Source organism: Chinchilla lanigera, unplaced genomic scaffold (genome assembly GCF_000276665.1).
Source record: "Chinchilla lanigera isolate Chin_1 unplaced genomic scaffold, ChiLan1.0 scaffold00058, whole genome shotgun sequence".
Lineage (NCBI taxonomy): Eukaryota > Metazoa > Chordata > Mammalia > Rodentia > Chinchillidae > Chinchilla > Chinchilla lanigera.
In genome coordinates, this window is record NW_004955459.1 from 8,518,414 (window position 1) to 8,540,129 (window position 21,716).

Sequence of the window (21,716 nt, forward strand, 5' to 3'; positions counted from 1 at the left end):
CTGAATACTCAGTCCCCTTTTAATTTGGTTTAATTCGGGAGTGTCCAAAAAGACCTGGAAAATCTAGACCAAACTCAAACAGTAAGTTACACACATTTTCAAAACCGTAGCCTCCATTGTATTTTATTCTCCAAACACCTTTTCAGGTAAAGTACCCATACATTTAAAGCATATCCGATCCTTAACCTAGAAAGTAAATATTGTCTTTTCCCTGAATTTCTAATTCAGACAGGAAATATGAATTCTCTTTTCCTTAGTATACAGATTACATGAAAAGTAATTGCATCTTATATTGAAGGTGCAGGGTCATTCTGACCAGCACCTGCTCTAGTGCTATTAAATTACATAGATGTTGTTTGACCCTTGTACTGTCACTGCATACTAAGGAAGTTGGGGTTATGGGCTTTTCTGCATGTGTGTTTGCTTTTCGTGGTTTCTATTTAGTGATCAGGCTTTCAACTGTCACTTTTTATTAATATCACTTTGCTTAACTCATGTGACCCCCTTCTTGCTGTCCCTATAATTAGTTGCTTCTAATCTGCTTAGGAAATCAGATAAGTATGCTTGTTAGATTCGTTTCCAAAGGGTAAATAAAAAGATCAAGTAGGACCCTATATTGGCTGCTTAAAAATGTTTTTTTCCTTCCATTTCTTGAGAGGCATTTCCATTCAGATACTGGCTATGAAAGGTCTGCTTTCTTGGTAGAATTTGATTAATGTGATGTCTTCAGTCTTGGGGAAAGGATGTTAACTTCCAAAAACATACTCTTGAGGACAGAAACAGAACCACTCCTGTTTAGGTGCTCTATTTTAGCTTTAAACAATTACTTTTTTAGAGAAATGAAATATGGGGAGATAAAGTATGAGGAAAAAGTCTTGTATTTATCCACATATTATCTCTACTACTCTTCATTTCTTTATGTAAATCCATGTTTCCAATTGGTATCATTTTTCTTTTGCCTAAAGATTTTTTTGAAGCTTAGGTCTTCTGGTAACAAATTCTTTGTCTGAATAATAATTTTTTTGCCTTTATTCTCAAAATGTATCTTTACTGGATACAGATGATTATTAGGTTAATACTTTTTTTTAAAGATGTCTTTCCATTGTCTTCTGGCTTAGAAGATTTTTGATGAAGACTGCTGTCATTTCTGCGTTTGTAATGGGTCTTTTCTCCCTATGGCTGCTTTTCTCTGGTTTTGAGTAATTTGGTGATAATGTACCTCACTATGTTTTTCCTTGTGTGTATCTTGCTTGATGTTTTAGCTTCTTGAATACATGGGTTCATAGTTTACATCACGTTTGGAAAGGTTTTGGCCATCATTTCTAACAGTCTTTTTCTGTGCCTACCCTTCCACCCACCCTGCTGAGAGTACATTTTCCTGTGTGTTAGATTGCATTGTATTAACCTATGGTAAGATGGCGAGATTTTGTTTCTTTTATTTATTTTTATCAGCCTATTTTAGTTATGAAAATATTAGATGAGTTCTGTTGTTATGCAGATCTGTCTGATCCCTTTGAGGCCTAGTTTTTAAGCTCTGATAGGACATGTTTCATGTATCTTTGACCCTAGAATGACCTGACCTCACCTGGGTCTCTGTCAGATATCTTGGGTAAGTTACCAAAAACATTTCACTGTAGCTGGTTGAAGCCTGAACATCTGCACACTTTGTTTAAACAGTGTGAATTGCTCAGTTTATACTTTCCTGGTCTTGTTTCTTTCTTTTCTCTGCTTTGTGAAAGTTTGCTTACACATGTAAGGTCTAGAACTTGAAGTTAAAAGTTCTCTTAACTTTTTAAAGTTTGAAGTTCTCTTAATGTATAAACTCCTTTTTGCTAGAACTCTGTTCTGTCATATCTAGCCATCTCTGCCTCCCTGAATTACTCATTTTCTCAACTTGGAAGACTACCAAGTTTAACTTGGATTCCCTTTCTCTATGCTTGGGAAAAGTTGGATAGCTATGGAGCTTACCTTGTTTATTCATCTCCTTTCAGGATCACAGTTCTGCAGTACCTGTTGTCAATTATCTGAAAGTAACTGATAAATATATATAATGGCTGATATTCTAGCTATTTACTAGAAGCAGTTAAGTCTAGTGTTTGCTACTCTGTTATTGCTGCAAGCAGAAATCCCAAGAATTCCATTAAAATTAGTCTGTTGACAAAAATTCTTTAGTCACTGAATACAGTTCTAAATGGCATGCCTCTGTGGCATGTTAGAGGGCTAAGCCAGGCCCAATTTACATTAACTTTTGAATGAAGTATAATGGTGTCCCCTCATTCATTTTTTTCCTCTTCCAACTGTTCTTGCTGTAAGCAGAATAGTGATTACAGTTAATATGGCTGCATAAGAGACGCAGGTGCTCTTGGAGCTCCTCAGAGGACAGACAAGCTAAGATCAGTTGTTGTCACTGCTAACACTGGCATGCTCACTGATTGACCTCTCCTTCGTCTCATAAGCTTTATTGGTTAAAATTTTACTCTTGGGGAGGGTCTGGTAAATGTGCTCTGCAGTTTTATGACTCACTTTTTAAATCCCTTGGAACTGTATTGTCTGCTAGTAGAACACTGCATGTGTGAACCAGCAAGAAACTGAGGTATGGATTAAATGAAGCATGTTGAAACAGGATAAGACAATCTGGGATCTTTAAAAGCACTTTGCATAAGCACCCCACCCTCGCATATTGAATAAACTAAGCCATGTAATTTGAAATACGTTGATGGTAAGCTATAGGGACCAGTGGGACCATGAGTAAACACAAGATTTGGCTGTTGATCGTTTAGGTAAGAAGCAAGCTGATCAAGAAAAACAATGCTATTCATATCTGTTGTTGGCTCATGGAGCTCCTCTGAGGACAGACAGGCTGAGATCAGTTCTGTCACTGCTAACGCTCTCTGGGTAACCTTTATTGGTTAAAATTTTTCTTCAGACCTGTTAGTAATGATCTAATCCCTTTTCAGAAATTACTGATATTGCCTGCTACAGGTGTAATTTCTTCTTGTTTTGTTTTTTGATTACGTCCAGTTTATTTAGTCTCCTGAATGACTCACACTTGGTACATAAGCCCTTGTACTTTGGTACACAAGCATCATGATAGCTTTAATTTCACATCATTAATAATTAATCATTTATAAATGTTGATTTATAGGCCCAAAAGTACTTTTTAAAAACTTTTAAATACAACTTGAATAATGTACTGATTGGATCCACTGCTATTTAGAAAATTTAAAAGTTAATGAGTATGAAAAAATTTTCCACTTCACTGAAAGAAAAATGTAGAGGGGTATTTATTTTTGGTTGAAGTTAAATTGGTTGGACTTTATAAAAATGAAATTTAACTCAGTATTGGTAAGGATGTGGCAAATTGGTTACTTTGAATTTCCAGGGAAAATGAACCTTGTAGATACATTTGGCAGTATCAGATACTTTTGACTCAGGAATATTGCTTCCAGTGATATTTTTCTTAAAACTTTTGAATTCAAACAAAAATAAAATACATGTGGAAAGGTGATAATTTTAGGATTATTTGTGAGGATATCACAGACATCCCAAATACTTAATAATGAGTGTTTTGATTGTGGCATTTTCTAATTATGAAGTACCTTAAAATGGTGTTTATATTTGGTCACAAAGGAAAGATGATATTTAAAGCCAGCAGTATTCCAGAATGATACATAGGCTCAGGTATTATTTAAAAATGCATGAAACCACAGTCAGAAATACTTTTGAAATTGGAATGCGAGGACATTCTAGATATGCAAGGGCAAACATGATCTTTGTAGCTGCATTATGGATTTAACCTGAGACTTTCAGACCTTGGTCGGATGTCTCAGATTCTAAAAGAGCAGACCAACCATTTGTCTCCAGTTTAATGGTTATTTTATGTATAGGTGAAAAAAAGTTTTCTATTTCCTGTTTGTCTCGCAGCGCTCTCTCGTAACTTCTGTGCTTACTATTCAGATAAAAATTTTGATGATGAAGATTCTGTGGATGGTAATAGACCTTCTTCTGCCAGTTCCACATCATCCAAGGCCCCAGCAAGCTCCCGGAGAAAGATTGCAATGGGGACCACCCGCCGGCTTGGATCATCCACTCTTGGATCCAAGTCTTCAGGTAAGCCCAAGCCTTGTGTGGTATTCTGAGGCCAGATCTGTATGGTACTTGCCTGCAGTGCCCCTCAGAAGTGAATTAGCCCCTGAACATAGTGTATTGCTGTTTGGTGTCTTTAATTGAACTGGTATTGCACCACCAAGGCTGATAAATCGGTAGGATGTAAGACTGAGAACTGTGTGGAACTTTGCTACATTCTGGTGAAGCAGAGCCTATAGGAGAATGAAGCCAACACAGAGGAAAGCAGAGCTCTGAGACGGAGCCAAACCACACCCTGGTGGCATTGTTTGGTCACCTGGATCTAGCCTGCCTGAAACCACCATGGAGCCTTTTAGCCACTTTCTGTTGAACAAGACTGAGAATATCTAAATGTCAGATTGTATCTTCTGTATTTAAAATATATTTTGTTGTTATGAGTAGCATTATTTCTTGCAAGACCATCATAGATATTAAATTCAACAGATGATAGGTTAGGTGTGCAAAGCTCCAGATGTTGATCTGCAAAGATTTTTTCTGTAAGTCTCAGCTCCAGTTTAGTCAGTCTGACATTGCTATATACATTTCTTGTTTTGTGGTCAGATTGTAAACAGGCATGCAGATTCCCTTTTTACCTCTAAAAAATTGTGTGGTCACTGCTTTTACAGCAGTGTTCAGCATGGGCACTTGGCTTTTGAGCTGGTTGGGGCTCAGGGCTGGGAGAAGGTGGGTGAGAATTCAGCAAGTCAAAAAGCCACCAAAGCTGAATGAGCTGAGTAAAGGCTACACAGAGGACTAGCATTCTCTAGAGTGCCTCCTGATAGTCTTCCTTAGATTTTAGATTCTGGTTCTTTCCTACAGTCCAAGCTAGCCTGGAATGCTGGTGTGTTGCCTAGTCAGAAAGGTGACAGGCGCTCCTCCATCTCTGCCTCTGTCTGCTTGAGAGAGCTGAGCTCCTGGCAGTGTTTACACAGGGCAAGCAGAAGCAGAAACATTGCTTTGCTTCTTATGTTTGTTGTTGTTGTTCTCAGTTCCTCCTAACTTTTGGGGTGCACTTTAAAACATATTTTTTTTGTTTGTTTTGAGCTTAAAATTAACCATTTTAAAGGGACAATTTTCAACATATCATCTATGTATAGCATACGTCAGAACCATTCCTTTTAGTGACTGGACAATCTTTCTAACCTTCCTTCTTGATTGGTCCTTAGGCAATATGATTTCCACAAACAGGCTTCGAGAATTTCTGCGTGATCAGAACCTATTTTCTTTCCCCCTTTCAGAGGTTTCTGCTTGGGTCACTGGTGCGGAGATACCTGTCCTCTCTGCCCATCAGCCCTCTACTCACCCTTTTTTCTCATGGTGTTTAATATCATAGTCATGACTTTTCTGCATGCCTCCTGTTTATCAGATCTCTTGGCCTTGAGAGGATTGCTGGCATTTGAGTCTTTTATCCATGTGTACATATGAGGGTGTGGGATGTAGTGCCTGACGGACAGGAAGGAAGTGCTTAGGACCTATCTGCTCAGTGCGTTCCAGTGTTCATGCTGAAACAAACCCGAGGATGTAGGGCACCACATTAGAGTGTGTGGCTGTTGTACATTTATAGTCAGTGCAGTGTGAGCAGTCTTTGTCAAGGGCTACGCTACCACCTGGAATTGTCTTTAAAGCCATTTTCTGTCTAGGATGTCCATTGGGACTCCAAACACTAGATGGATCTCTGGTAAGACGCTTTTAGAAAAGCAGTCAGTCTAATCAGTGTAAATCATTATTTGGGGTTTCAGGGGTAGCCGTAGATGCCAATTTAAAAACTGTTGTTCTGAAAAATAAATCTGATAAAATGTCAGTTGATTTTCATGTGTAGAGTTTATGTTAGCAAAAAGGTATAATTTTAAATGATAGAATTCACTTTTAAGTATACAAAGCATCTTAGAATAGTTTCCTGGAGGAAAGTTGCAACTGATGCTTAAATCAAAATTAATAGGAGGTTAGGGAAATGGAAGTGCTTTGAAACTAGTTTGAAGCGTGATAGAAAAATATAGTGAATATTTAAATTTCAAAAAAAATACAAAAGACACATTGCTTTTAATCCCTCTCAGAATACACTCCCTCACTTCAAACATAAGTATCCTGTCATTCTTGGCCACTTTCTGAGACAGTTCTGGAAATCCTCTTTTGTATCTTTCATTGCACTGCATGACTGACTTTGTCCTGAATCAATTCAGAACATTTATTTTTCATGATCATTTTGACTTTGTGGAAGATCCGGAAGTCATGTGGTGCCAGATCCTTAAATGAGGACACACTGCAAGGTTTTTATTTGACAGAAATTGCCATAAACATTTGATCAACAAAGAATAATCGAAGCATGTGGTGAATGTTTAAATTAAAAGATTTATTAAAGTGAATGATTTATTAAATTAAAAGATTTATTAAAGTGAATTTATTAAAGTGAAAGATTTATTAAAGTGATGGCCATCATCCCCCTCAAAATAACTCAGATATTCCTCTTATCTAGTCCATACTTAACTTCTTCATTTTTGTCAGTGTGTTTTTTACTATAATAAGGTTTTAAAATTTAAACACTAAATCACCACTTGTATAAAGTTGGGATGAAACTGAAATTCTTTAGACCTTGTTTGACTGTTTCACAAATTTATTATGCTGAAGTCCCAGTAGCATAATCTAATCCCTTCGAAAATGAAATTTTCAGTGACATGTTTATTAGCGATCTTTGTTATTATAATAGATATCACCTAACACCTTTAAAACTCAAACTCTAATTTAAAAGGTAGTCTAAGTGACTTTGAGCTCATATACATAGCATTGCAGAATTACTGTACTCCATCTTGATATTAAATCAGTAGCATTTGTCAGTTCCATGATAACCTAAATCTGTGTGAAATATTTTAAGAGTTCTAAATCTTCTGAAATGTAATTTTAGCTATGTATATTCAGACTTCATAATTTATGTCTTAATATATTTTTATACATTGTTTATGTTTTAAAAATTAATATTTTATAGCTGCAAAAGAGGGTGCTGGTGCTGTTGATGAAGAGGACTTCATTAAAGCATTTGATGATGTACCCGTAGTGCAGGTGAGAATATTTGAGTCTAACTAAGAACAGGGCAGAACCATTCAAGTTTCATTTTTAAAACATATCTATATTAGCTTTACATTACTATAATGAAATACCTACAGTAACTAACTTTATAAAGAGAAATAGGTATATGTAAATATGTATAGCTCACCTTTGGGAGATTCAAAGTTCTAAGCTAAGGCCCAGGAAGGGCAGCCCTTTGACTACATTAGTTCATATACATGATGGCTGGCAGTAATGACAGCAAACAAGTGATTGTCTGTTTTACAGAGAACAGGAAGAGTATGTACATGCTATACAGAGCCAGCAGCTAGGCTCAGGATTTTGTAGCAACTGTGTCCTGAAAACGACCTCCTGAGGGTGCACCCCAGTGACCTAGTGGCCTCTCACTGTGCCCTACAACCTAGAGGTTCCAGCACCTTTCAGTAATAACACCGTGAGGATCAGCCTTCAACACACAGGCTTGTGTGGGCACACTTAGCCGAACCACAGCACTGCCCTATATGGGATCCTGTAATAGGTTTGATAATTTTAAAACCATCAAGATTACAAGAAATCTGATATACAGATTAGAAAATATTGGAACATTTTAAATGACTGAAATGAGCAAAAGTCAAAGCCCAAGCTGATCTTTCAGTAAGAGTAGGAAATAAATTGATTGCACTTATATTGTATTGGTCAGGTCACAAAGAAACAAAGATGATTAGGTTACATGGGAGAAAAATATATTTTAAGAAATTTTTCTTTAAAAAATGATAAATTTGAAAGATTTTGGTATGTGAAAAACTGTAGAGAATGGTGTAATAAAAGCCTAGTTTATACATCTTAATTGCAAAACAAAGATTATGTAGAAAAGTTGGAATATAGTCATATATTTTGGACTGTTCTGTGCCTCAGTATCTGCTTTTGATGATTGGGACAGTAATTTTTCTCAGCTTCTGGTAACTGAATCTCTAGCACTTGCTGTTGCATACAGCTTTGCCCTGTTGGGTACCATATGTGCGTCAGCCAGGTGGCGGGCACCATGGGCTCAAGGCACCCTTCAGTATTTGCCAATGCCTTCCATTCCTTTCCAGCATGCATCAGGAAATGTGGGGATATGGCAAGTAAATTTGAAAGTATCTAAAATTATATGAAATCTTCCATTGCATTTAGAGTAAAGCTGTGTTTGAGGTAAAGTTACTCTTATGTGGCAGCGGAGCTAGTGCTTACGCATTTACAATAAGAAAAATGCTCATTTTAAGATGTTTAAAAGTGGAATAATTTCTCTTTACTATACTTACATGTTCAGGGAGGGCATTCTAGATGGTAATGAAGAAATTGTCTGTGTGCTGCAAACTGTCTTATATTGATTGTACGTTAATTTTTCTTACAGATTTACTCCAGCCGAGACCTTGAGGAATCCATCAACAAAATTAGGGAAATACTATCTGATGATAAGCACGACTGGGAGCAGAGAGTAAATGCTGTAAGCCATTAACTTCGTGTGATTACATTTGTGTTAGATTTAAATATTCCAAATATTGTATGAAATTGAGCTCTAGTGATTTTTAAGTAGTAGGTATTTTAAATATAAATTACCATTTCTACACTTCACCTTTTTAGTAGAGCACCTTACTTGAATTTTTCATACATGCCAGCCTATCAGTTCACATATTCTTGTTCTCTTCACAAAACCCTTCCTGTGGCCGGGCTGGTGATGATGGCCTCTACCCTTGCTGTAGTAAAGATTTAATTCTGTGACTCTGCCAGTACAATGGTTTGTTAGTGACACTTTCAGTGTATATTCCTCAAAATTCTTTTTATTCATCATATCAGTTGCCTAGAAAGTGGTATCTTCTCATTTTTAGAAGTAAGTAAAGGAACATATGTGAGCTAAACACTAAAATGAGGGTGTCTTAGCTGAGGAAAGCTATTTTACACTGAATGGTTGATGAGATAAGAAGTGGTAAAATCACTGTTTTATTCTGTTTCCAATTCAAATTAGTCAGTTCATAGTGTTGCAGTGGAGGATCATACAGAAATATTGAAGGAATGCTTTTGTAAAAAAATTTGTTAAATGCAGCTGGAGTGGGATGTAGGAGCCAGCAAACATAGGGGAGGGGCCTTTTATAATCCAAAATGGGTTTTAGTTACTATTGGTATCACAGAATCTGTAAATATACTAGGATACTTCCACTTAAATTTTATAGAAATTATAATACATTTATCACAGATACAACATTTTAAAATTTACTTCATCTTAGTTGCAATATGTAGATTTGTTTGGTGTACTAGAAAGGTAGGTAGGTAATATGTAATTTACTGAGTTCTCTTGGAAAAAACTTTCTGTATCAGTTGAACTATAATGTTGAATCTCATATTTTTTACTTCTGTTGCTTTGTATATTCTGTGTTAAGAATTGTCTTGTATATCTTGACTTACCTTTTTCCCATTAGCTAAAAAAGATTAGATCTTTACTTTTGGCTGGTGCGGCTGAATATGATAACTTCTTTCAACATTTACGTCTTTTGGACGGAGCCTTTAAACTCTCTGCTAAGGATCTGCGGTCTCAGGTAGTGCGGGAGACGTGTATCACATTGGGGTAAGGACTTCTCAGAAGCCTCTCTCTTAAACTTTAAGCAGTTACTAATATTAAGTATGAAAAAAAATTTTATAGAATTCTGTTTCTTAGATTTTTCATTGACTTTTATTGACAGGATACTAAGTGATTATCAGAATCTTTGTTTCTAGAAGAGTACTATGGCTATAAAATTATAAATCTAGGTATTGCAATAATGTTTAAATCTAGCTATCCTAGCTAATATCAGAGGAACAACAGCAACAACCAGAAAATAGTACAGATATTTAAAATCTTGGGACAGGCAAATATTGAAGTTAAAAATGAAAAGAGGAGTTTCTTTTTTCTTTTGGGGAGTGTTAGTAGGGACTAACGTGGGCCTTGTGCAAGCAGTCTACCCCTGAGCTACATCCCTAGCCCATTTTATTATTTTGTTTTGCCGTAGGTTCTCACTAAGTTGCCTAGGCTGACCTCAAATTTGTGATCTTCCTGCTTCGGCCTCTTGAACAGCCAGGATTGCAGGCATACACTACCCCACCTGACAGTTTTTCATGTTTATTGCTAGTATATGATTGTTTGGGGGGGAGGTTAATTTGTTTTTTGGGTTTTTTTTTTTTTCTCTATTTTGGGACTTAGTTGAAAATGATTAAGAAGAAGTTCTTGGGCTAGTAGCTATTTGCCAAGCTACCTGTATGCATATTTTAAAATTGTTTTTATGGGAAATATTTCAAAGAATTAACAACTGGGATCTCATCTTATTAAAAAGCTTCTGCACATCAAAAGAAATCAGCAACAGTGAAAAGACAACACACATAGTGGGAAAAAATTTTAGCCAATTGTCCCTCAGACAAAGGATTTCTATCTAGAACATACAAAGAATTGAAAAATATCAGACGCCCCAAATTCAAAGACCCAATCCAAAAATGGGCATCTGAGATAAATACACTTCTCAGATGAAGAAATACAAATGGCAAATAAATGTATGAAAAAATGTTCAACATCATTCTGGAAATGCAAATTAAAACAACATTGAGATTCCATCTCGCCCCAGAAAGTATGACTACCATCAAGAAATCAATCAATAATAAATGTATGTGGGGCTGTGGGGAAAAAGGAACCCTTTCCCACCATTGGTGGGAATGTAGACTGGTGCAACCACAGTGGAAATAAGTACAGAGATTCCTCAAAAAACCAGAATTAGAGGTCCCATTTTACTCAGTTTTTCCTCTTCTGAGTATTTTTCCAGAAGAATTAAAAACATCATACCACAATGATGTATGTGCACCTGTGTTTATAGCAGCACAATTTGCAATAGCTAAGTCTTGGAAACAACCCATAGGCCCATCAACCAAGGAATGAATAAAAATGATGTGGTCTTTTTATACAAGGAGTACTACTCATCCATAAAGAAGGATAAACTGGAGACTTACAGGTAAATAGATGCCACTTGAGACCATACTCATAAGTGAAATAAATGAGACTCACTTATGTAAACATCATATTGTGTCCCTGGTATGAGAAATTAAAAGAATAAAGAAAATCTAAAGTGTATAGTAGATATTGTGAAATGGGAAGAAGGAGCTAGGATGGAGGAAAAAGGAAAGGAAGGAAGGGAAAAGGAAAAAAAATGCAAATTAGTTATACTACTACTATCTCTTAGTTCATTGAAAGGAAGGTTTGTGCTAATACCAATTGTAGAATTTTTTATGCCCATATCTTATACTCTGAGTAACTACTTTAATGATAACAATATGCAATGTGTTAACTATTGTTATTCTCTTATTATTTTGTTATTACCTTTTTTCCATAAAATAAAAAATAAATAATTATCAAAATGTTCTCCCATGTGTGGGAGCTAAGTTTCATGTTGTGTTCAAGTGCTACCTGCAGCAAACATTAAAATGTCAGCTCAATCTGTGTTAAAATAAAATTATTTTCAAAAGTATTTTACTTTAGTCCTTTATCTGTTGATAACTTATATGAGGGTTCTCAAATGTTAAGAGGTTTATATGCTTCGCTTATGGCAAATGTAGCTACAAACCTGTGTTCATTTCTTATTGTAGGCATTTGTCATCGGTTCTGGGGAATAAGTTTGACCATGGAGCTGAAGCCATTATGCCAACTATCTTTAATTTAATTCCAAACAGTGCCAAAATTATGGCCACTTCTGGTGTTGTAGCTATTAGGTTAATCATTCGGGTACGTATGTTGTAGAGTCATATGTAAAATAAGCACTTGGTAAATATTGATGGTAGATACATGGCAGAGACATTTCTTATTAATTATATATCATAGGAATCATGATTTACATCCAGTATTGACTTTTTCTCCCTAACTGTAGCACATTGAGCTTTTCACCATCTACAGTGTGAACTGTGGATGTGGGCTATACCGTCACTGAGGATGTTGATGTGCCCAACCTTGGTTTTAAATATCTGAACAGCCACACCTACTGCTGGATGTATTATGTTATCTCCCTGATACCATTTTGTAATTCCAGTTTTTCCAAGCTATATATTTTGCTTATAGTTTTACTACTTATCCAAAACTTTTAAAATTAATTACACATAAGTATAGAAACAATTACCTTTTCAGTTCAGTTTGTAGGCCAGTGATGGCAAACATTTTAGTGAAACAAACAGCCTATGTGGCATGTGTGGCATAGGTTCACCACCACTGTTCTAGGCACGTATTTAACTATCCAAGTACTGCATGTTCAGATTTTTGGTAAATCCCACTTGTTCACCAAGGCTTAAGGTGAAAATTTCCTATGTCACCCCACATTTTCCCCTGAGGGAACTGTGGAGCTTGATGATGCCAACTAAAACCTATCCAAAATGTTCTTTATTATTATGGGTGTCTTGGTTACTTTTCTCTTGTTGCTGAGATAAAATACCTGACCCCTAGAATTAAGGAAGGAAGGGTTTATTTAGCTCACAGTTTGTGGAGGTTTCAGTCCACATTCAGCTGGCTCCAAGGCAGAGTGGCACATGGCAGAGGGCAGCAATTCATGGCACCAGAAGATAGCAAAAGCACCAAGAGCAAAAGCGGGGAGGGCAAGCCTCTTTTCCCTCCTTATATTGTATATTGGCTATCTGCCCAAGCCCAAACCATTTCAGTGCCCAGGCACAGGCTCAGGATGTAGAACTGCTGAGTCACTTAGTCAAGCCTCTAACTCCTCAAGTTGACGCAATGTACCAACCATAACGGTGGACTACTTTGCACTATTTTTAGTTCTTCTTCTTGCTTACATTGCCTACTTCAAATACCAAAGGCAAAACTGTTGTACATTTTGCCTAAACTGTTAAACTTTGCGTTTAATATGTGAAGTACTGCCTACTTCACATATTAAATGCAAAAATGCTATACATTTCCTTTCAAATAGTGTTAGGATACGTTGATATGATGGCTCCTTTTCAACCTGCTAAGACAACTTAGACCTTATAACAGTGATGCCTTTGATTTTAGACTGATCTATATGTTTCATATTGTCTCCTCTGCTCCGTAAATGTTGTGGTGGCTTTTGACATTAGGAAATTCAGTAACATTTTAATCTTGGTTAGTAAGGAAGCAGTTCTCTTAATTGTGTTTCATTCTGTTTGTGTATTTGCAGCTGTTCACTTGTTTTGTTTTTCTCCACAGCACACACACATCCCTAGGTTAATACCTGTCATAACAAGTAACTGTACCTCGAAGTCTGTCGCAGTTAGAAGGTAAATTTTTAAAGTGCTTCCTGATTATTTTTGAATTGCTTGGAAACCCAAACAAACTCTAAATCTTGTGTGGATAAAATTTTGTATTTAAAATATTTAATATTTTTAAAATCCTGCAATAAATGGTTTGAGTTGAAAAATCAAGATCTAAATATTTTGGGAATAAAAATTGGATAACCTCTAGAGTGTGTGTGTGTGTGTGTGTGTGTGTATGTGCGCGCACGCATGTGTGTATGTTTGGGGGTTAGTGGCAAGAAGAAGGGGAGAAGAAGACCCTTGTGCACTCTTTCCTGAAGGTCCCTCTATTTGTGTTACTGCTCTGCTTCACTCTGAGCAAATATGCATTCAAATAAATAAGTAAGTAAGTAAATAAGTAAGTAAGTACCACAAGCACCAGTGGCTCTAGTGACATACAAACATGGGTAGGAGGAAGTATGTGTGTTTCTACCATCTGATAGTGGTTTGGGGACTCTGAATCCCAATCCCAATCCCGGACTCTTGTCTCTGCCTCTAGATTTGAGAGGTTTACCCAGAAGATACTACAGGCAGCTACCACCTGGGTAACTAGTGATGGCTTTGTTCCCAACTCCTTGTCTTGTCATGTATCCTGGTGAGCTACCCTAGATGACCTGTGAAGAGTGAAGACCTTGTTCTCCTAGCTCAGATTGGCAATTCTTGACTGTTGAGTCAAGTGTTAATATCTGTGGACCATCTTCCCAACCTAATGTAGTGCTGTGTAGATTTTTAGGAAATTCATAGCCAACACTAAACCTATCAATGGACCCTGTCAGGAGACTTGTTGGGTAAGTTAAAGGCAAGTCTCAGCAGCAGTCTTTTGACCTCATTCCCATAGCTCGACTTCTAGACTCCAGCCTAGTGAGAGTCCTTTACTCTAAGGTTTAGAGCTAGTTTACCTTAGCTGCCTATTGTTTGCTTCCTTTCCTGGGGTGTCACCTTCTTCCTGCCATCATCTATAGGTAGAAGACCCTCCTAAACATAACATAGGCTGGTGTTGATCTGTTTTTAACTGACATATATAAAGTGTATATATTTATGGTGTACAAGGTGATGTGTTGATACAGGTACACATTGTAGAATGGCTAAATCAAATACTTAACATCTGTATTACCTTACATACTTGTTTTATATGGTAAGTATGCCATATATTGGTATTAACTGAGGTTACCAGTATGTACAATATGTTTCTTCAGGCTTTTTCTTCCTAAATGAAAATTTCTGTGTTTAATCAACATCTCCCCAGTTCCCCAACTCCTAGCATGTGGTAGCCACTGTTCTCTCTGCTTCTGAATTTTGACTTCTATGTGTTTGAGATTAAGAACAATGACGATTTAAGAGTGAGTGACAATGTATATATTGTGGATTAAGAATTTGCACAGGGTGGTGATTAAAGCCAGACGATATATTCGTAAAAAGCTTCATAGATGAATTATAAACTGAGCTCCTTTTCGAAAGATGAGTAGGAAGGAATAGGTGAAGAAAAAATCAGACTAGGACATGGCCTGGATAAGGTGATGGAAGTAGAATTAATATGGTCTGGGTTGGGTAGGAATAGGAAAATGACAGTGAGAAAGTGATGTGGGCTGGTGTGGGCATAGTTTTGTGTCTTTTCATTTGAGGGTGGTTGCTTTACCAGCTCTCACGCTACATTGCCACCCAGGGCCCAGCTGCAGGGCTCTCCCACCATGCTCCTGGAGCCTGGTAACTGCTTCTTGTCACTCTTGCTTTCCACACGGTGTTTTGGGTATTATTGTATCTGTATCATGTAGCAGAGGGTTAGGAATGATCGAAGCCTAATGGACTGATTAATTGTATGGATTATGAGCCAAATTGGGAGGATCATGGGAAAGAAAGTCTAATCATTTCATTATTGAAAGAATATCAGCTGTTTGTGTTTCCTGGAGTGGATTCCTAGGATTATTGTAATTTTCTTCCACAAAGATAGGAAGTCAGAAGAAGGAAATTACTGAAAAGTAGGAAGCAAACTGGTGATGTAACCCACAGGAAGTGAGACTGGAATCATTTTTGTGATGCAAATCAGAGCAAGAAAGACCGCAAAGATGAGAAGGCTTCAAAGAGGAAGTTGGAGGTTTTATGTTTAGAAAGCAGCAAGTAGCTATAGAAGAGTTGTATGAAGCACTGCTTAGGACCTTAGCAGAAAAATGTGGAGAGCACTTAGTTTTCCAAAGTATTTTCTGCTGTTTTTGTAAGGATTCTACAAAATTAATGGAAAGAGCAATTCCTGATTCAGTAACACATGTGAATCTCTGTGCAACTGTACACTCTGTATTAATGTCATATTAGGGTAATATAAAAACAGATGATAATGATAGGCCCTTTCAGTAATGTCACTATGAGACTCAGATCAGAGTGAACTCTTGTGTCCTAACCTCTTGTCCTTGTTGTCACCACCTGTGCCTCCTGACTTTTATCTGCTTTGGCTTTCAGTCAGTTCTGATTCTTCTTTATGTTGCATTTTGTTTTAATTATAAAAATTAAAACCATTATAAGTAGTAGTATAGAATTACTTGAGAAAAAACAGCTTTTTTATTTTCACTAACATGTATTACTAAGGTATCTATTTCTTAATACTTTTCAGGCGCTGTTTTGAATTTTTAGATTTGCTTTTACAAGAATGGCAGACACATTCACTGGAAAGGTAAGCACATCTGTCTGATCTGAAACTGTTTCTTCCTCTGGATTGAGTCTTGAGATTGAATCCCTCAGCAAGTGGCCCAGCCCACCTTGGATAAGAAGTGGAATAATCTAAGCATTTGTTTGCTTGACTGTGATTGTTTCTGCTGATGTGAGCCAAATAACAATTGCAGAACTCGTTAGCGAATTTCATTGATTGAAATATTAGTGTGCCAGGAATGTGGGCAAATGTGTCCAGATAGCCTCAGAGACAGGGTTGACTGTTTATTGATGCCAGTCCCACTGCTTAGCATACCTGTCAGATGCAGAGGGAAAGGTTTAAAGCTGCTCTGAGCAGACAGGCTGTACCTCTTAGGTGCTTAAAGGAATTTCACTCATTTAGAGTGTTCCTTTTTTTCTCTCTTGGGATGTTCAGTGGTTCTTCTTACTAAGGCTGGTGTATGGTGACTTCAATTCATTATAGTTAGAAAGTAGGATTGTGGCAGACTTTTCCAAGAAGCATGTCTGAATTTCAAGATTTCATCATTGACATTTTTACTTCCTGTCAATTTTAGATGTCTCTCATGTTGAGTTAAATTTGGAGACAATAGATGATAGCCTGCCATGTTTTTTTTCATAGTGTATTATATGCTTTGTGAAGAGCTTTGTAGTCTAGTAAGTAGTTGGCAAATAATGGAATTTTAAGTATAATAAATTCCATAACACATAGCAACAATATAAGATGAAACAAAACTAAACCTTCTAGAGGTAAAATTTCATCTGGAAATGCTTTGACTCTAGAAGAATATCACATACCCTTTCCAGTGCTTTCTTGCCCTTCAGTCTCTTGGACATTACATCCTCTTTATTAGTTGATGGCTTTGGAATGTAGAGGTGGGAAGGAAAGTGAGGGATGTAACGTGTGGCAGGTGAGCAGCACAGAGAAGCCCAAGGACCTCAGATGTGACTTCATGTGTTTGTTTACCTCCTTACCCAGTGCCTGCACTTAACAGGTGACTCCTAAGTATTTGTTAAAAGAATGAGGCAAGAACTTTGAAGGGCTGGTCAAATCGGTCAGTAGTCTTTGCTTTATGAACATCTTGAAACTACTCATTCCAGTCATGTTCCTTATCTTAAGATTCTGTTACTGTGTGAGACATGTTGGTAATTTCTTTTCAGTTAAACTAAAACTAACAACTAAAGAGAATACATGTTTATGAAATGGTTAAGTGATTTTTAAAAAATTATTTATGTTAAGCTGGATACAGTGACATATGGTCTGTAGCTCCAGCCACTTGGGAGGCTGACGTAGGAGGATTTTGAATTCAAGACCAGTCTGGGCATCATAGCAAGACCCTGTCCTTTAAAAACAGAAACAGAAACTAGTCGTTTTCAATAGTAATAGAATTTGAAAAAAAAAAAATTGTTTCATTATTCAAATGTGCAGACGGACTCTTTAGTGTTAGGATTATTATTATCATCTCATAATTTTTATAGAAACTGACTGTAGAAAGATAGGATTTTGTTATTAGGCCTCATAAAAGATTGAGCTAAATGGTATAGGCTGAGAAAAAGTTAGCTGTGATTTAAAAACTCAGGAGAGAGCAGACCATGCGTTTCCTTAGGTGAGGTTAGGGTGAGGCTTTGGCAGAGGTATTGGGCCTGGGTAAGAAGGAGGGCCTGAAGGAGCGTGCACGTCCTCTGAGCTACAGATCACTTGACTGACCTTGTTCCACATTGCGCATGTCTATTCTGAAGTTGATTCTCAAGCCTGTTTGCATCCACAGATAACCTTGTGTTTATGATTGTTATTGCTTTCTTTTCTAAATATCTAGACACATATCAGTATTAGCAGAAACTATAAAGAAAGGAATACATGATGCTGATTCTGAAGCAAGAATAGAAGCCAGAAAGTAAGTTTTTATTGTATACTACCTTGTTTAAATTATCTACTGTTGTGTTCCATGTAATTTGTATGGATTAAAAACCCATAAACTTATTTGAATATTTTTCATTAATCTTTTAAATATAACCTCAGTGCCATTTCAAAATATTCCTCTCCAGTATTTTTTTTTCCTTTAGAAAGTTGGTTGAGTGATATTTGGTTGAGTACTGTATTGATTTACATGAAAAAACTTGGCCACAGGGGGTTTTCTCCCCACAGTCATATCCTTGCAAATAAGTACAAATCATGGTAAGGGGAATTGGATTAGCTTGTGTTCAGGATTGTCTCAGGGATTATGTGCTGTTTTGATTTCACAGTGGAGGTGTGTTCGTTCATCATCAGGACTGAGCATGCTCTAATTTATTGCCTCAGGATCCCCACCTCCTTGGGAGTGGTTTTGACATGCAATTGTAGATTGTAAATAACAAAAGCTTGATATTAAGACTTACTTTCTTAGGCCTTGACTGTAGCTCAGTAGAGTGCTTTTCTAGCATGCTTGAGGCCCTGGGTTCCATCCCCAGCAGTGCAAAACAAAGACTGTCTTAGGCAATGCATAGATAACTACTGCCAGTTTTGTATTTGTTGTTGTTTTTTCCACACTTCCTTAATTGACCAACTCTTCTAATTGACACGTTAAAATCTTGTCTTGCTTACCTGAAATATTACAGTTTTATTTAGCTATATTAATACATCCTGATCTAATACTACTTTTTGACTGCCTTGCAGTTATGTTTCCCTTATTTCCGGGTTCATTATAACTCTGAAGTATTTACCCCAGGCTCATTTTGGACAGTTCCTAGCAAGACAAGTGAAAACCTCAATAAATGGATTTGTTAATTATTTGTCTAGTATGCTGTTGTTAATCCTTGTATTCTCCTACCCCAAGTTTTTTCTAGTTTTAAGGTAATACAGATTTCAAGTAGCTCTGAACTTTTTTCTGTTATAATGATACTTAGGGCAATTTTAAATACTTAAACCAAGGAATGTCAAATTCCATCTATAAAAGCTACTATTAATGGTTCCATCCTGTGTTCTAAATATAGGTCTGTGTGTTTTAGCTTCACCTTCCCTCAGACCCCCAGTCTTGCAAGTTAAGACTGTTTATTTACCATTCTGTAAATGGGCTGAGGTTCAGAGAAGTTAAGTGACCTGTCCAGTGTGAAAAAGCCAGTGTACTGTGATGCCTCCTTTGTTCCTCCCTTCCCCTCATACACTGCTGCTGCTATCAGCAGCTAGGCTGGCCCTTAAAAAGATGATGTTAGGCCTAACCCAAGAATTTGTTTTCCCTAGATGTTACTGGGGCTTCCACAGTCACTTCAGCAGAGAGGCAGAGCACTTGTACCACACCCTGGAGTCCTCGTACCAGAAAGCCCTGCAGTCCCACTTGAAGAACTCAGACAGCATTGTGTCTCTGCCGCAGTCTGACCGCTCATCTTCCAGCTCTCAAGAAAGTCTCAAGTAAGGGGCTTGGCTTTATGGTCACAGTGTGGCAGTGTGTATTTAATGTTCGCTGCATGGAAGTGTGAATTCCAGCTGTGTTTCTGTGTGAGTGTGCCTATTACAATTGCCCATCTTCAGGTGGATCCTGATTCTCATAAGGTACTGTGAAGAAAGGTAAGAGGTAGCCTTGGACTCTACTGTAAGTAGTTTCTTAAATTTATATGGCATCCTGGAAACCAGTTCTAGGCTAACATAGTAAATTATAGAAAGAACTGTGTTATGTACATGTACTAGTTCCCCACAGTGAATATAATTTTTATGTACTGCAAACATGTACTAAATAAAAAAAATTTAAAAAGAGAAAAGTACTAAATTACAGGGCAGGTTGAGTCTTCTGAGAGGATATCAGTGTTAACTCAGATAAGTTGAGAAACCTGGGACTTGATGTTTTACTATCTTCACTCTACATTTCTAGTTTCTGCCTCTAGGAGTTATTTTGCTTCTGCTTGAAAGGTAGTCCCAAACGTAATCCTAAAGCTTTATCAGAAATAGGATTTATAAGATTTTGGTCCATACTTCTGAAAAACTCTGAAAACTCTGAAATAATTCTTTATTTTCATAATTTCCTACTATACTTTGTATTTATATTACTGCTAATAGAGTGCTTTTTTAAATAATAAACATGTATATACCTTGCTTTTTAGTCGGCCACTTTCTGCCAAAAGAAGTCCTACTGGCAGTACCACATCTAGAGGTAAGAGGAGCAGTATAGGGAGTGCCAAGGGCACCTGTCCCCGCCCAGGGGGTGGCTCAGCTTTGCAGGCACTGCTGACCTTGCCCAGCACAGGAAGTCCCTGCTTGCTGTAGGCTCTGCCATCTGCTCTGACTCAGAGCTTTGCTCCCATTATCAGGATAACTGAGGCCGGTGGAAATTCAGCTCTGTGACCTTTTCTGCCTCTCTCCTCCTGGCATGATGCTGCTGCCATAAGTAGTGCTGCTTCTCCATCAGTCCACATCATAGGCGAGTGATGTTCTGTGGACTCCTCATGATATTCCTGCAAGCAGCAACCCGGTGGCCCCTAGAGGGTGGAGAAGGGCCAGTTTCCTGGAAGTGGGGGAGGGCATGTGGCTGCCTGCACATTCGCACCACACCATGAGAAGGCTCTCAGACAGTTCATAATGTTCCTTTTTTCATCTCTTCTCAAGTACCCAAAATTAAGGGGTACTTGGAAGGGGGTGTATAGTTGATTTCAGGAAAACAAATATAGTGGATAACATTGCAGTCTGGGCACCTGGTTGCCTTCAGCATTGTCTAAATCCCTCTTCAGGGCGGGAGAAAACTGCTGGTCCGAAGTGAACTCCAGCCTTTGGTACAACTTGTATTTGTTTTCAAGAAAAGCAAAATATCAAGTTTTAGCAACATATATTGAGAATTCTGCATAGTCCTTACTGGCATTTCCTCCTTCATCTCCAAAGCTTCTACAGTTAGCACCAAATCTGTGTCCACAACTGGGTCCCTCCAGCGATCTCGAAGTGATATTGATGTGAACGCAGCAGCCAGTGCCAAATCCAAAGTCTCCTCCACTTCAGGCGCCGTGCCCTTCAGCTCCGCAGCTGCTCTCCCTCCAGGGTCTTATGCATCTTTAGGTAACTGAAAACACTCCGCCCCTCCTCCCTCATCTGCTGTCTGAGTTGAGCCTGACCTCTGAGTGGGTTATAGAACACCATAATTGAGGGAAGTCTCACTGTTGCAGGGCTAATACTGACTTACAAGTAACTTTGTGCACTTGGTGCCAGCTCCCAGCCAACTTTTTCCAAGTGTTGCTTTTCCCTGGAGTTTTATCCTCTTTAGTGATGAGTGAGGCCGTTGTGCTCACAGGCTCAGTATCCCTGAGCATGTCCTCCCCCAGCTCCTCTCCTCCTGCATGGCAAGCCCAGCTGGTACTCACACCACAGCCGACCCCCTCCCCTTCCCTGTCCCCCACCACTGGGGGAACAGGACCAGTGGTCTCAGTGAGGGACTTAGCAGTAGTCCTTGTAGTTAGTGTTCCTTGGAATGGGGAGGACTTGAAAGGGAAGTGGTGGACTCTTTAATCAGCATAACACATCTGTACTTACAGTGCCCTCCTCCTGTGGTCACCTGAGACACCCCCACTCAAATGAGCGCCCCAGAGAAGTTTTAGGTAGTTCTTGTCCAGAAGTTTAATGTCTGAATAGTGGTAGG

At 37.9% G+C, this 21,716-nt stretch overlaps 1 protein-coding gene across 14 annotated transcripts in view; it reads left to right on the top strand.

The window, feature by feature from the left end:
* Window positions 1–21,716, top strand: part of Clasp1 (cytoplasmic linker associated protein 1) — a 245,378-nt gene that overhangs the window by 135,743 nt on the left and 87,919 nt on the right. For all 14 annotated transcript variants that reach the window (XM_005397639.2, XM_013521074.1, XM_013521075.1 and 11 more), the window contains exons 9-19: window positions 3,958–4,110; window positions 7,106–7,179; window positions 8,558–8,650; window positions 9,621–9,766; window positions 11,806–11,941; window positions 13,385–13,455; window positions 16,073–16,132; window positions 17,943–18,020; window positions 19,343–19,510; window positions 20,197–20,246; window positions 20,969–21,139. In XM_005397639.2, the coding sequence (XP_005397696.1) occupies window positions 3,958–4,110; window positions 7,106–7,179; window positions 8,558–8,650; window positions 9,621–9,766; window positions 11,806–11,941; window positions 13,385–13,455; window positions 16,073–16,132; window positions 17,943–18,020; window positions 19,343–19,510; window positions 20,197–20,246; window positions 20,969–21,139 (1,200 nt within the window). The remainder of the gene's footprint in view (window positions 1–3,957; window positions 4,111–7,105; window positions 7,180–8,557; window positions 8,651–9,620; window positions 9,767–11,805; window positions 11,942–13,384; window positions 13,456–16,072; window positions 16,133–17,942; window positions 18,021–19,342; window positions 19,511–20,196; window positions 20,247–20,968; window positions 21,140–21,716) is intronic.